At 42.9% G+C, this 11,868-nt stretch overlaps 2 protein-coding genes across 4 annotated transcripts in view; one reads left to right on the top strand and one right to left on the bottom strand.

Moving 5' to 3' along the window:
• Positions 1–4,829: 4,829 nt before the first annotated feature.
• Positions 4,830–6,205, bottom strand: LOC139793268 (collagen, type I, alpha 1b-like). Of its 2 annotated transcripts, none has more exons than XM_071737734.1 (2): positions 5,456–6,183; positions 4,830–5,126 (listed from the first exon to the last, which is right to left on the bottom strand). In XM_071737734.1, exons 1-2 carry the CDS (start codon positions 6,103–6,105, stop codon positions 4,868–4,870), a joined length of 909 nt encoding a protein of 302 aa, XP_071593835.1. In that variant the 5' UTR covers positions 6,106–6,183; the 3' UTR covers positions 4,830–4,867. The 2 variants fall into 2 exon arrangements, 1 of the variants encoding a protein (XP_071593835.1); XR_011724564.1 differs by having other exon boundaries at positions 5,054–5,126; positions 6,115–6,205.
• The window catches only part of ARFGEF1 (ARF guanine nucleotide exchange factor 1), an 88,529-nt gene continuing 82,727 nt past the window's right edge, over positions 6,067–11,868 (top strand). For both annotated transcript variants that reach the window (XM_071737715.1, XM_071737713.1), the window contains exon 1: positions 6,067–6,200. In XM_071737715.1, coding sequence (XP_071593816.1) covers positions 6,077–6,200 — 124 coding nt within the window. In that variant the 5' untranslated portion in view covers positions 6,067–6,076. The remainder of the gene's footprint in view (positions 6,201–11,868) is intronic.

Genomic DNA, 11,868 nt, shown 5'->3' with positions numbered 1-11,868 from the left:
ATTCTCTGTGATAATAAACATTTGCTTTTTGTTCTTTCAGTGCAGCCATGTTTTAACTGCAGTGATATACTCCAGCACATTTTAAGCTCTTAGAATATTCACTTTATGAAGAAACTATGAAGTCTCAGTTTCAGCTCCTGAATTTATATAAAACCAAACCTTTATAAAATATTAAAGTACATTTATACTGACTGTATCTCTTGCAGTTTGTTTGACAGATTGTAATCCTTTGTAATCCTTTGCGTGGATACAGTGGCTATTTTGAATTATGCTTCACTTTTTTTTACCAGGGTGAGAGGCCTTGGACTCCAAAAAGGGACAGAGAAATACCTTCTTTGAACCTCAGTAGTACATAACCAAGCACCACCAGCAGACCTGTTAAACCTTAGACATTCAGTAAGAGACTTGGAAACTTCACCAAGGTGCCTGCAGTTGCAGAACAAAATCCCATCTTCTCTCTTGTTCCAGGTTTCCATCTGCCGGATCCATCTGGACCCTGATCCATCATGCACTGATTAGCTGCATCTGATATGTGAAAACAGAAAGGGAGCAAGTTCAAAGTACTGAGCTGCAGCTAAAAAAGGTGCCAACAAGTGAGCCACCTCAATTAAAGATCATATACACTTGCACAAATACACTGGTCCTAGCAATTAACCCATCCACCCCATGTATATGATCACACAGAGGGTCTCACAAGGTGGTCTCCTGCACAATAGAAATGCTGAAGAATATTTATAATAAAAGCAGTATTTTAAACAATATTTTAAGTTGGCATAAGCTGGTACTGTTGCCAAAAAATGCAAGCCTGCCGTCTTCTTGCTATTTTTCTTGTCCCTGCCCTCATGTTATACCCTCCCTTGAGTTAGCACAAACATTTGTGAGGTTGCCTGATGAATCAGAATAAGGAATATATATGAATTAAAAATCCTCTATTTCTTGTAAGGTTAAACTCAACCTAATTAAATTCTGCATATAATTCAACTTAACTCACAACATGACAATTGGAAATGCTTATGTTGACCAAGGAAACAAGGCAGAAGCAGAAAGGACTGCTTCTTTTAATGTCAGTGCTGTCTTATTCTAGCTTAAACCGATCACAGTCTAACTATTACTGTGCTGTTCCAAAGCTCATCTAGATGATTTAAGAAGACAGTGCCACCATAAGCATTAGATCAGCCCTCCTCACTATCCCTGACATTTCCCCACTCTTCTTCTTGTGCAAGAATTCCAGAATATCCAGGTTAAGTCTGACCAATTCACTAATTTCACTGCAAACTAACTTTCTGGTAAGGCTAATTTTTGGCTGAACCACTGAGCTGAGCTGATGCCCTGCACAGGTGCACAACTGCACCAACACAAGAAAGGAGGTGAGAGAGGTGAGAGAGTTCCCTTTGGAAGGCAACACAGCCACAGATTATTAGCTTGCTCCAAGCATGAATCTGTACTTTTACTGTCAGTCATAATCAAATGCTTAGAAGTCCTAGCTTTTCAGCATTTTCAGACAAGCACTACATACATTTGTTGCACATATAACCATCAGAAGCAGGAGCTTTCATTCCCTCTCACACAGAAAGTTCTCTACAGTATTTTATGAAGCAAGCATCTAATACTCACTGAAAACATTTTAAATATATGAAATAATAAAATAGGTTCTGGTGTACTCCAATTAACTTGTAAAAAAAAAGTATCAGACAGTAATTTTTCAGGTGTTTCTCAAATACATTTTTTCTCCTGTGCTGTTTCACGTTCAAACATAAAGGCACCAACAAGGCAGTGATGCTGTTGTACTTTAGCACATTCATACCAACATGTTTCTTTTAGGTTTGTCAGAAAACATTTCTCAGGTTGGATTGCACAGCTATAATATTTTGTACATGCTGCTTACAAACTTAGTGGCTTGAGAAGAAAACAAAATTATCAGTACTTCCAGACAATCTCAGGACTTTACCAGCAACCCAATAGGGATCTCTGCAGCTACAAGGTCAGCCACTGACTGATGCCAATTGAGTAAAGCAGAAATCTGCATGCTGAAATCAAACAATACAGACATTGGGATTGCTGAAAGGAATTCACTGCTGCTGTGTGGCACCATCTGTTCCCCAGGGCTCAGTGTTGTGGCCAGTTCTCTTTAATATCTTTATTAATGATCTGGATGAGGGGATTGAGTGCCCCCTCAGTAAGTGATTAGATGATACCAAGTTGTGAAGGAGTGTTAATCTCCTTGAGGGTAGGAAGGCCCAACAGAGGGATCTGGACAGGCTGGACTGATGGGCTGAGGCCAACAGAGATTCTACAAGGCCAAGTGCCAAGTCCTGCACTTGGGTCCCAACAATCTTCTGCAGCACTACAGGCTTGGGGAAGAGTGGCTAGAAAGCTGCCAGGGTGAGCTGGGGGTCAAGAGTCGGCTGACTTACCAGCCAGGAGTGTGCCCAGGTGGCCAAGAAGGCCAACAGCATCCTGACTTGTACAAGAAATCAAGTGGCCAGCAGGACCAGGGAAGTGACTGTCCCCTTGTACTCTGCTCTTGTGAGACTGCACCCAGAATACTGCATACAGCTCCGGAGCCCCTAGCACAGGAAAGATACAAACCTGTTGGAGAGGGTCCAGGGAAGGGCCACAAAGATGACCCGGGGGTGGGAGCACCTTTACTGCTATGAAGACAGGAGGAGTTTTGGCTCTGGGGAGACCTTATCATCGCCTTCCAGTACACGAAGAGCGGCCTAATGGAAAGCTGGGGAGGAGCTTTTCACCAGAGAAGGTAGTGATAGGACAAGAAGTAATGGTTTTAAACTGAAAAAGTGTAGATTTAGGTTAGATACCAGGAAGAAATTCTTCACCGTGAGGGTAGTAAGGTACTGGAGCAGGTTGCCTTGGGAGGTTGTTGATGCACCCTCCCTGGAGGTGTTTAAGGTCAGGCTGGGTGAGGCCTTGTGCTACCTGGTCCAGTGGGAAGTGTTCCTGCCCATACAGGGAGTTTGAATCTTGATGATCTTTAAGGTCCCTTCCAACCCTAACCATTCTATGATTCCATGTAGCTGTGCCAAACTATAATTTTGGAGAACTGAGCAGCAGTTGTCTGATCCTGAGAATAGACACTGAAGATTCAGGTCACATAGAAAAACAAACAAAACAGAACGAAAAACCAAGACAAAACAAGAAATTTAATCTATTCATATTAGAGCAGGAATTATATACATGGTACTGACCACTTTTTTGACAGGACTTTTTCCCTAGTAGCTTGGTATTTCAGCAGGAATTCTATATGCTCAACTAGAACACATTTTACATGTAAAATCATCTTAAGAACAGCATATAAAACCAGGCACAATTACAAACAAAAAGGAAAACTGCAGTGCTCACTGCTCTTTACATACAGATTCCCATTGTCTTCATGATATTGCAAGTCTATTTCTGCCAAATGGACTGTGAAAATCAATAGGAAACTGCATTTGCTAAATAACACTTGCAAGCTCTGACTTGACCAAGGAAATCTGGACTCAGGTGATTTGTGCAAAAAACCTCTGTGGAAATTCTTACTCTTGCCATGTGGTCACTAGCAGGCAGCTTTGAAAGACCAAAGTCATTTGCACATCAGAATTACTGAACTTGCATCTGTGTATAATGAAACTTGATATTTAACCAACAGGAAAAAGGTTTTTCCTTAAATAAATTACTATAAATAATTGAATTATGCTTAGTAACTGTACTGCTGAAGATGCAGTCTTTTGAATAAGACATCCCAATCTGAATATGGTCATTAAAAACTTGTGTTGTTTTGTTGTGTTTCTTTCCCCAGGAATCAATGTCCTTGTTGATATGACTTCTCTCTTACAAAGCTGTTATAATGCTAAAATCAGTTGTAACCTCTTAATGTTTTCAGCACTGATTATCAGTTAGGTAGTAAAATAGCATGAACATTCTGATGGTGACTAGGAAAAGCCTCAGGTGCAGATCAAGTAATTTCAGCAACATAAGTGTTTAGCTTTAACAGTGAGGCCTGGCATTCACCTATAACTTTAGAGGAATAGTCCATGCCAAGGCTTCCTTAAAAGTTCCCTAAAAATATATACCAATAAGGTACCAAGTCATTTTGGCACAAACAATTTTTCATTTGGTAAACCAGTTAATGCAATATTGGACTTTATTAGAGGGCTGGGATCTCTGTACCTTTACTAATGCCACCACAACCACTCTTTTGCAGAAAAAGAAACAGAATAAACTATTCAATACAGAATAGGCTGCTCGCAAAGCCCTAGCATGGTTCCATGATAGCATGGACATGCTCTCTCATGTTTTCCATAAACATGAAAGGCAAAGGGATCAGGATTCACTTTGAAGGCTGTCATCCTGATTGATGCAGCAGGTCCAGAGGAATAGAGGACAGAAAACTTGGCTGGATATAACCACCTTCCCATGTGCTGCCTCTGTTCTCTGAAGTCAGAGATGGCCTGGTTTCTGCTTTCTGCATGCTGATGCTATAGCCTTGTCCCTCTCTGCCTGAAAGGTGGACCTAGAAGTCAGTCTTCTCATTTCCAGATTTTTTTTTTTTTTTCATCAGTTAAAAATTTTCAGATTTTCTGATACAGACCTGGTTTCAGTTAGTGCCATATTCTGCTTATAAATATTGGTGTGCGTTATTATGTTTTTGCTGCTCAGCAGAAGTCAGCCAAAGCCGACCAGAGCTTCACCAAGCATGAAGAAATTAACCCTTAGCACTCTGGGAGGGGAAAAAAAAAAAGTAACAATTGTCCAAAAATTTGTAACCAGTTAATAAAGTAACAAAACACAAAAAAAAAAAAAAAAAAAAAAAAAAAAAAAAAAAAAAAAAAATCACTGTTTAGTTACAAGTGAAGGTGAAATTTTTCCTTTAATGCTTTGCACTCAGAACGGGGAAGTAGCAGCGGATGAAGGCGATAGGTGAGGGCACCCGAGCAGAAATGGCACCATGAAAACACTGAGGTGAAGCGTTCATCCATCGCCCGAGAGCTGCGGGGAGCTGGGATGAGGGGAGGTGCTTGCAGAGGCCGGGCAGGCCTCTCCTCAGCCCGGCGGAAGGCCATGCCCTGCGAACCGGAGGGGCAGAGGGATCGGCCCCCGGGGCGGGCACCGCTCTCCTAGGTTCCCCGCTAAGGGACACGGCAAGCCCGCTTACGTCCTGCACCCTAATGCGCTCTTTCCTCCCTCAGCACCGTGGAGCACCTCTCCGCTCGCTCCTCCCATGAGTCTATGGCCCGGGGGCTTCTCGGGGGAGGCAGTGGCCGGAGGACAGACAGGAGCTCCAACCGAGGGAGCCAGCCCTACCCTCGGCAGAGCGTCCCCCCGCTTTTCAGGGGCAGGTGGCGTTTCCCGGGGGAACCTTCCTCCCCCTCCTAGCACTGCTAGCCCGGAAGGGAAGCCCTGCCCTGCCCCTCCTCCTGCCCTGCTAGCTCCCAGGTGGCAGCGGCTATCTCCGTACCTCCCCCTCCGCTGCCTGCCGTGGGTCTGCTCCACCTGTAGCTCAGCCACGGGGCGGGCAGACGGCGAGCCCACCCCTCTCCGCCCGCCCGCCCGCCCGGCTTGGGAACAGCCGCCGCTTCCTCTCGCTTCGCAGCGGTGCGCCCGCGGCCCTGACGTCGCTTCCTTCCAACATGGCGAGGGCAGGTTGTTGCTGTTGCTGCTGCCGCCGCCGCCGCTGCTGCCGCCGCTGCTGCCGCTGCTAATGGAGGCGGGTGCGGGCCGGGGGCGGCTCGGGGACTGACCGCGTCGCGGGCGCCGTCCGCGCACACCCGCTGCGGGGGCGAGGGAGGGGAGAAAGAGAAGGAAGGAGAAGGCTTCGTCCTCCCTCAGCCGCGAGGTTGGCTGTCGCTGTCGCCGCCGCCCGGGCCCACCCCAGCCTCCCCTCTGGGGGAGCCTTACAGCGGGCGTCGGGACGCGGCCCTTCCTGTGAGGGAGCCCTTCCCCCCCGCCTGCCTTGGCCCGGCCCCGCGGCCTCGCCGCCTGCCCCGGCCCTTGGCAGCCCTCCCCCTGCGGGAGCGGCCGGTGCCCCGCTCTCCTTTCCCCACCCAACCCCTCCTCCTTTCCCGGCTCCATCGCGCCCATGTATGAAGGGAAGAAGACGAAAAACATGTTTCTGACCCGGGCCCTGGAGAAGATCCTGGCCGACAAGGAGGTGAAGAAGGCGCATCACTCACAGCTGCGCAAAGCCTGCGAGGTGGCACTAGGTGAGGCGCAGCTCGGGGCGGGAAGAAGCGGCCGGCGGGGACTGCAGCGGGGCGGTCGGGGTTCGGGGTGCGCTTCAGGCCTCCCCTTCCCCCATGGCTTGGTGTGCGTTTTGTGTTGCGGGGGAGGGAAGAAGGGAGAAGAGGCGCTTTGAAGCTTCTCTGGGGAGATGAGGCGGAGGGGGCTGTCCAGAGGGGAAGGGCTGGGGGAGGTGGGGCTGCGGGCTGAGCTGTGACACAGGTTTTGGGGATCGAGGTGGCAGATCCGGGTAGCTGTGTGAGACCCGGGGTGCGTGGTCAGAGAGGCCGAGGCCTGTCGTCGCCTTCCAGCGAAGCCCTGTGGCAGTGTGCGTGCCCCCAGGGCTGGGGGGGAGAGCTTCGCCCCTTGCCCAAAGCGGCCACACCGCGCACTGGCCCCTTGGCTGACACTGGCGGGTGAGGCTGAGGGCGCTGCGGCGTCCGGAGGGCTCTCCTCCTCCTCCTCCCTGCTCACAGGATGAATAGGCAGGGAGACGGAGGCGCTGAGCTGAGCTGACCTGGAAGCAGACGGCCGGCGGGGAGGGAGCAGGTGACAGGCAGCGGTAAGGGAGGAAGCGAGGGGGTGGAAAAAGAGAGACAATGAGACCAGGCCACGTCTGGAGCAGGTGGCCCTTCGGAGCCGGGACACTGTCGTCTAGGGAGGAGGAAGGCTAGAGAGAGGGAGTTCCAGGAGATGTGCGAGGGAGAGCCTCAGCCGCGTCGTTACTGGCGGAGAGACAGCTGATGGGGAAAGGGACTTCCTTCACGCATGGCAGAGCTGGTGCTGCCACGGAAGATGCGGGGATATTTGTCTGCTCCGGGCTGAAGAGGGGTGTTGGGTTTGTAGTGCAGCTGTGTCAACACCACCTCCTCTAGAGGCGTGACGGAAGTACCGGGGGTGGACAGTACAAAGCATACGTACACGTTCAATAACTGGCAGGATAAAAGGAGAACTTGGGCTTTAAAATTTTTGGCGTTATGAGTATAGGCAGGGTTTGAACCTCTGTGGCAAAATATTGGCGTATTTACTGAAAGACTTCTGGAGAAAGGCCTGCTCTATTAAAATATCACATAAATGGATTATTATGTCCCACCCATTCTTGTGTAATTGTTTCTGGTTTTGCAGATAATTATCTTGATTTTGTGCAGTAATAATGTCTGTTTAAATGGATTTGTTTGAAGACATAATATGGATCTGTTGCTTGTTTCAAAAATGAATACAAGCAATTTCAAGCTCACTATTCTTTTGTCATTCTCTTCCTTTTATGATACTTTTTTAAAAAAAATAACAATTCTTTATCTGAAAGACTGTGACAAATGGAGGAGAAATGACTGTAGTTCTACCTTTTATCTGTTAATAATTCAAATACATTGGAAAGAGGTTTTTCTTACATTTCTCATTTATCACTAGTATTATTATTAATAATTTACCACTTAGGCAGGTGGGATTAAAATGTTATCTCTTTGGTCTTTTAATTGATTTAGGCTGCATATTCAACGTAGAAATAAAGCAGAAAAATGTTTTCTTATTAAACTGAATTTTATTTCCCTCCTGTATGTGATCCATAGCATTAGACACTGGTATTCATGTAGCTTGATCTGTCTCAAGTATCATCCAGATCACTCCAAGCATGATCTGTTGTATTACACAGATGATAAAGCAAGCCCTCTATAGACTGTACATTCTGCATTTTTTTATCTTGTAATCTGATTTGTGCAAGCACACATCTCTGATTTCTGTGCTGCAGTTTCATTGAAACCTTCTCCTGTGGATCTGATTGCTTGATTGGGGTTTAAATAGGAAAATGAGGTGGTGTGTTGGTATAAAAGGCAGCAAAGCATGAAAAAAGAAATACAAGGTGGTGTGCTTTAGCTAATGCATATAAAAGGGCTTCATGAACTTGAAAAATATAAGATGTGAGGTGAATTACCATAGAAATTTCTTACTGGAATACTTATTTTTTTTTTTTTTTTTAGACTGTGGCACAATGAAATATACTTGGTGACTGTAAAAATAGTATGGTTTGTTGTCTGGTTTTGTGTGTGATTAGAATCTTAATTCAAAAGTGGCAATATGTAACTTGAATAGAGTAGTGCTCATGTCTAACAGTAAAAAACTTTGTAGAGAAAAGTAAATGTCCCAGTTATTTCACATGTAGGGAAACTGGATGTTAAAGCTGAAATGTGATTTTATTAGTAGAATTGGAAGTACAATGCAAGTGTTGTGCTGTCTTCACATAGCTCTTCAGCTGTTGGAGAGTATTCTCCAACTGAATGCTGCTTTCCGACCTTAAGCAAGGAATAAATATATAGTAGGCAACAACATTAAAGATAGAACATTAGAAAAATAGTAATTTAGAGTTAAGTTCAATTTGGAGTTAACTCTTACAAAGTCCAACTTTAAATTTTTATTGAATTTTTAAAAATGGTTATTATATAAAAGGTAGCTTTTAAAAAACAGGGCAGTAATTACATCCTCAAATCAGCATTGTGTTATTTTCCATCTGAATATTTAATTGATTAGTCTTCACTGAAATTATCTGATATAATACAAAACTGACATAAACATCTTTTTTCCCAACTGCATTACTGTAGTAAAATGTTGCTTACTGTTAGTACAGCAAATACTCTAACTAGTAGTTGTTACTAATCCAGATTTTTGGGGGTTTTTTGGGGGTTTTTTTGAGATGTTTTGAGTTTTGTTTTACTCTTTTCTCAATCCAGTATTTACACTGTTTTATGTTGTTGGTATGAATTGCTTTTGAAGTATTTCCAAAACAAATGAGCAGTGATCAGAAATATGGTATTCCCATATAGTGGGCAGATTAAAACTCTGCTTTTTAGATGGAGTTAGACAAGCAGTACTTTAAGAATCTTTAGGAACACCCTTTTGTCATTTTAATCTGTGTATTCCATTAAGATTACACTTTATCTATTTATTTTTTTGATTTGTGAATTCTGAGGAAGAAAACCTCACAACATTCCTGGTGTATGTTACTGTGGCATTCTGACCTCTGAACATGTGTTAACATGGGGTCCTTCCTTTTTTTTCTGGACCATTAAAAGATAGCAAAACATGAACTAAATATTGCAGTTTGAATCATAGATGTTCTTCAGATTTTTAGCATGGATGAAATTAAGCCTGGTACTTGCATCCTATATCTAATGATTCACCAGGTTCTGTCTGGATTAATACAGAATAATTGACTTCAAATTTGATATATTTTTTCATGTGGCATTGTCTTTTCTGAAAGACCTTATCTGTATGTAAAGAAGAGTCACCTAATGAAATACAGCTAATTTTACTTGCATAGCAGCTACTCTTAATATAGGTAAGGAATGAGTTTATCTTTAAAATTGTTTGCTTATGGAGAGCATCAGGCAGCAAGCTGACAGCAGGATTAGATTTAAAGGGTTTCTTCCCAGTCTGTTCCCTGCACTGCTGTTTCAATATTATTTTTCAGCTATATTACATTATATGAAACTTTACAGTAAATGTACTGCATTATGTATGGCCCATAAAAGTCTGGGGAAGAAAAAAATTCCTCATCTTAGTATGAAGTCTTTTATAGACTGAAGAACTGTTGGTGCTTTTCATCAGAATTCAGGGTGTGGATTTGTCTGCTTGGGAAGGTAGTTCCAAGTAGCTTCAAGCTGAGCAAACCTGGATTCCCTGCTTGTGTAAAGGCTGCAAGTTCTGCTGTGTGCCAGGAGTCAAGGAACTCTTCTTTAGAACTCCAGACTGCAAATAATGCAGAATAATACAGATGTGTACCTAGCACATACTGATTTAAAGTGAAGAGTGCATGTGCTGCTTGGAGGTCTGGAAGTAGCTGTTGAAGAGGGCTGAAACTCAGTTTTGAAAGGTTCTTCAGTGTTCCTTGGGTTATTTGGTGTGTCATGAAAAGATGGTGCTGGATGATGTAGGACTAATGCAGTGTGAAAGTGACAGCTCAGTTCAGTTTGTGCTGCCATTACATCCATGTGTATAGGATGGTGAAGCAGCAGGGTATCATTAAGCACTTAATTTTTTTCTGAAAAAAATTGCACTAGGAGTAGGACTCGCCCCAGAAGTGGGAAGATTCATCTCTATCTTTACCTATGATGATTTGTAAGTAGCCTGGGAAAGTGTCACTGGCATAATTTTTTCTCTCTACCTTTATGCTCTTTATAGTTTCATGTTCTCATGTCCTTTCTGTATGTAGATAATAATGTTCTTTTGTCAAAGTAAACTAAGTCAGCAGTCAATAAAGCAATGCATGTACATATTGCAAATGTTGGATGTAGTGAAAAAAATAAACTAGCACAAACAGTTAAAAATGCGTTTTTGAGACCGTTATTTTGTTACCTCTCTGGAATTAGTTTTATTGGAGAAGTGTGGGGCTAACTAAATTTCTGCTTGTGTTTTGGATAAGGCTGTTGTCAGTAGACTACCTTTCATTATCATCTAAATCAGTTGTTCTTTTTTAGAAGCCAAAGTCTAGAATTTTTAGAGTCTTCTATGATGAATACAAAGAAATCAATATTGTACCATTGTCTGTCGTCTGCATGTGATATAGACATTTCTTTTCACTGTATACAAGTCATCGTTGTCCCTACAGAATTTATTTTCTGGTTTTAATTGTTCTTCAGATACATCTTTGTTTCTGCTAGCAAAAAAATCTCTAATCTCCTTGCTTACTTTAAAATTAGTGTGTTTAAAAAAAAAAACCAAACAAAACACAAAAAAACAACTACAAAAAAACCCCAAACATAAAAGTTGCAGCCCCACTTCCCTCCTCTTGTTTGCTTTGCTAAATTTGGACTATACCTACCAGGATTTCAGTGCTCTTAAAAGCTTATCTGCTTTTGCAAATATTTAAAACTTAGCTTGGTTACAGTCAGGTTTGGTTGGCCTCATAAGTGGCTTGTCGGGTTGCTTTGGGCATTTGAGGTATAAAGTGATAATTATATTGAATTTATGGGGCTAATTTAGGAGAAGTTGTGTGAAGGGGGAATTTTTATTGTTTTAAATGTAATCAGTTCTTGGTTGTGTAGAATGGCAACACTGAGGAGTTTTAGTCTCTCTTGAGAAAGATGATGTTTGCCAGGGTGCTCATAAAAACATTTTTGTAGAAAATAGGATAGGTTTTATTTGGGTTGGGAACGCATTAATGGAGAATGAGTATCAAATACTTTTTGTCTTGGGAGGTCAAAAATAATGTTATTTTCATACATTTTGAATGTTTTAACATCGATTTTCAAGATCTCTTAAAACATGGTTGTTACACAGGGCAACTTTCAAATGTCTCTCTTCTGTTTTGTATGTTAGAGGATTAATTGAAACGTTGAAGCTTAAAATGAAAAGTTTCTGCCTTGTGACCAGAGTGCATCTATTTATCGTTAAATATCTTCACTGGTTTGTGGTCTTTTGTTCTAGTTATCTTTTTTTCTGTACCCTTTTCCAGTATATAATTCCTGTAATAGTAATCTTTTTTTTTTTCTGTGGTTCTTGTTTTCAGTTAATTACTATTTGTTTGGTTTTGAGGGTTTTTTGTTTGTTTGTGGGGGTTTTTGCCATTGGTGTCAGGTGTACATTCCAGACCTTTTCTGGACTCTCTCAGAGCATAATTGGTATGAAGCTACGGTTTTGGTAATGCATTTTTAAATATAC

Source organism: Heliangelus exortis, chromosome 2 (assembly GCF_036169615.1).
Source record: "Heliangelus exortis chromosome 2, bHelExo1.hap1, whole genome shotgun sequence".
NCBI classification, from domain to species: domain Eukaryota; kingdom Metazoa; phylum Chordata; class Aves; order Apodiformes; family Trochilidae; genus Heliangelus; species Heliangelus exortis.
Note: the sequence above shows the minus strand (reverse complement) of the source record. Positions and strands in the feature narration are given on the sequence as shown.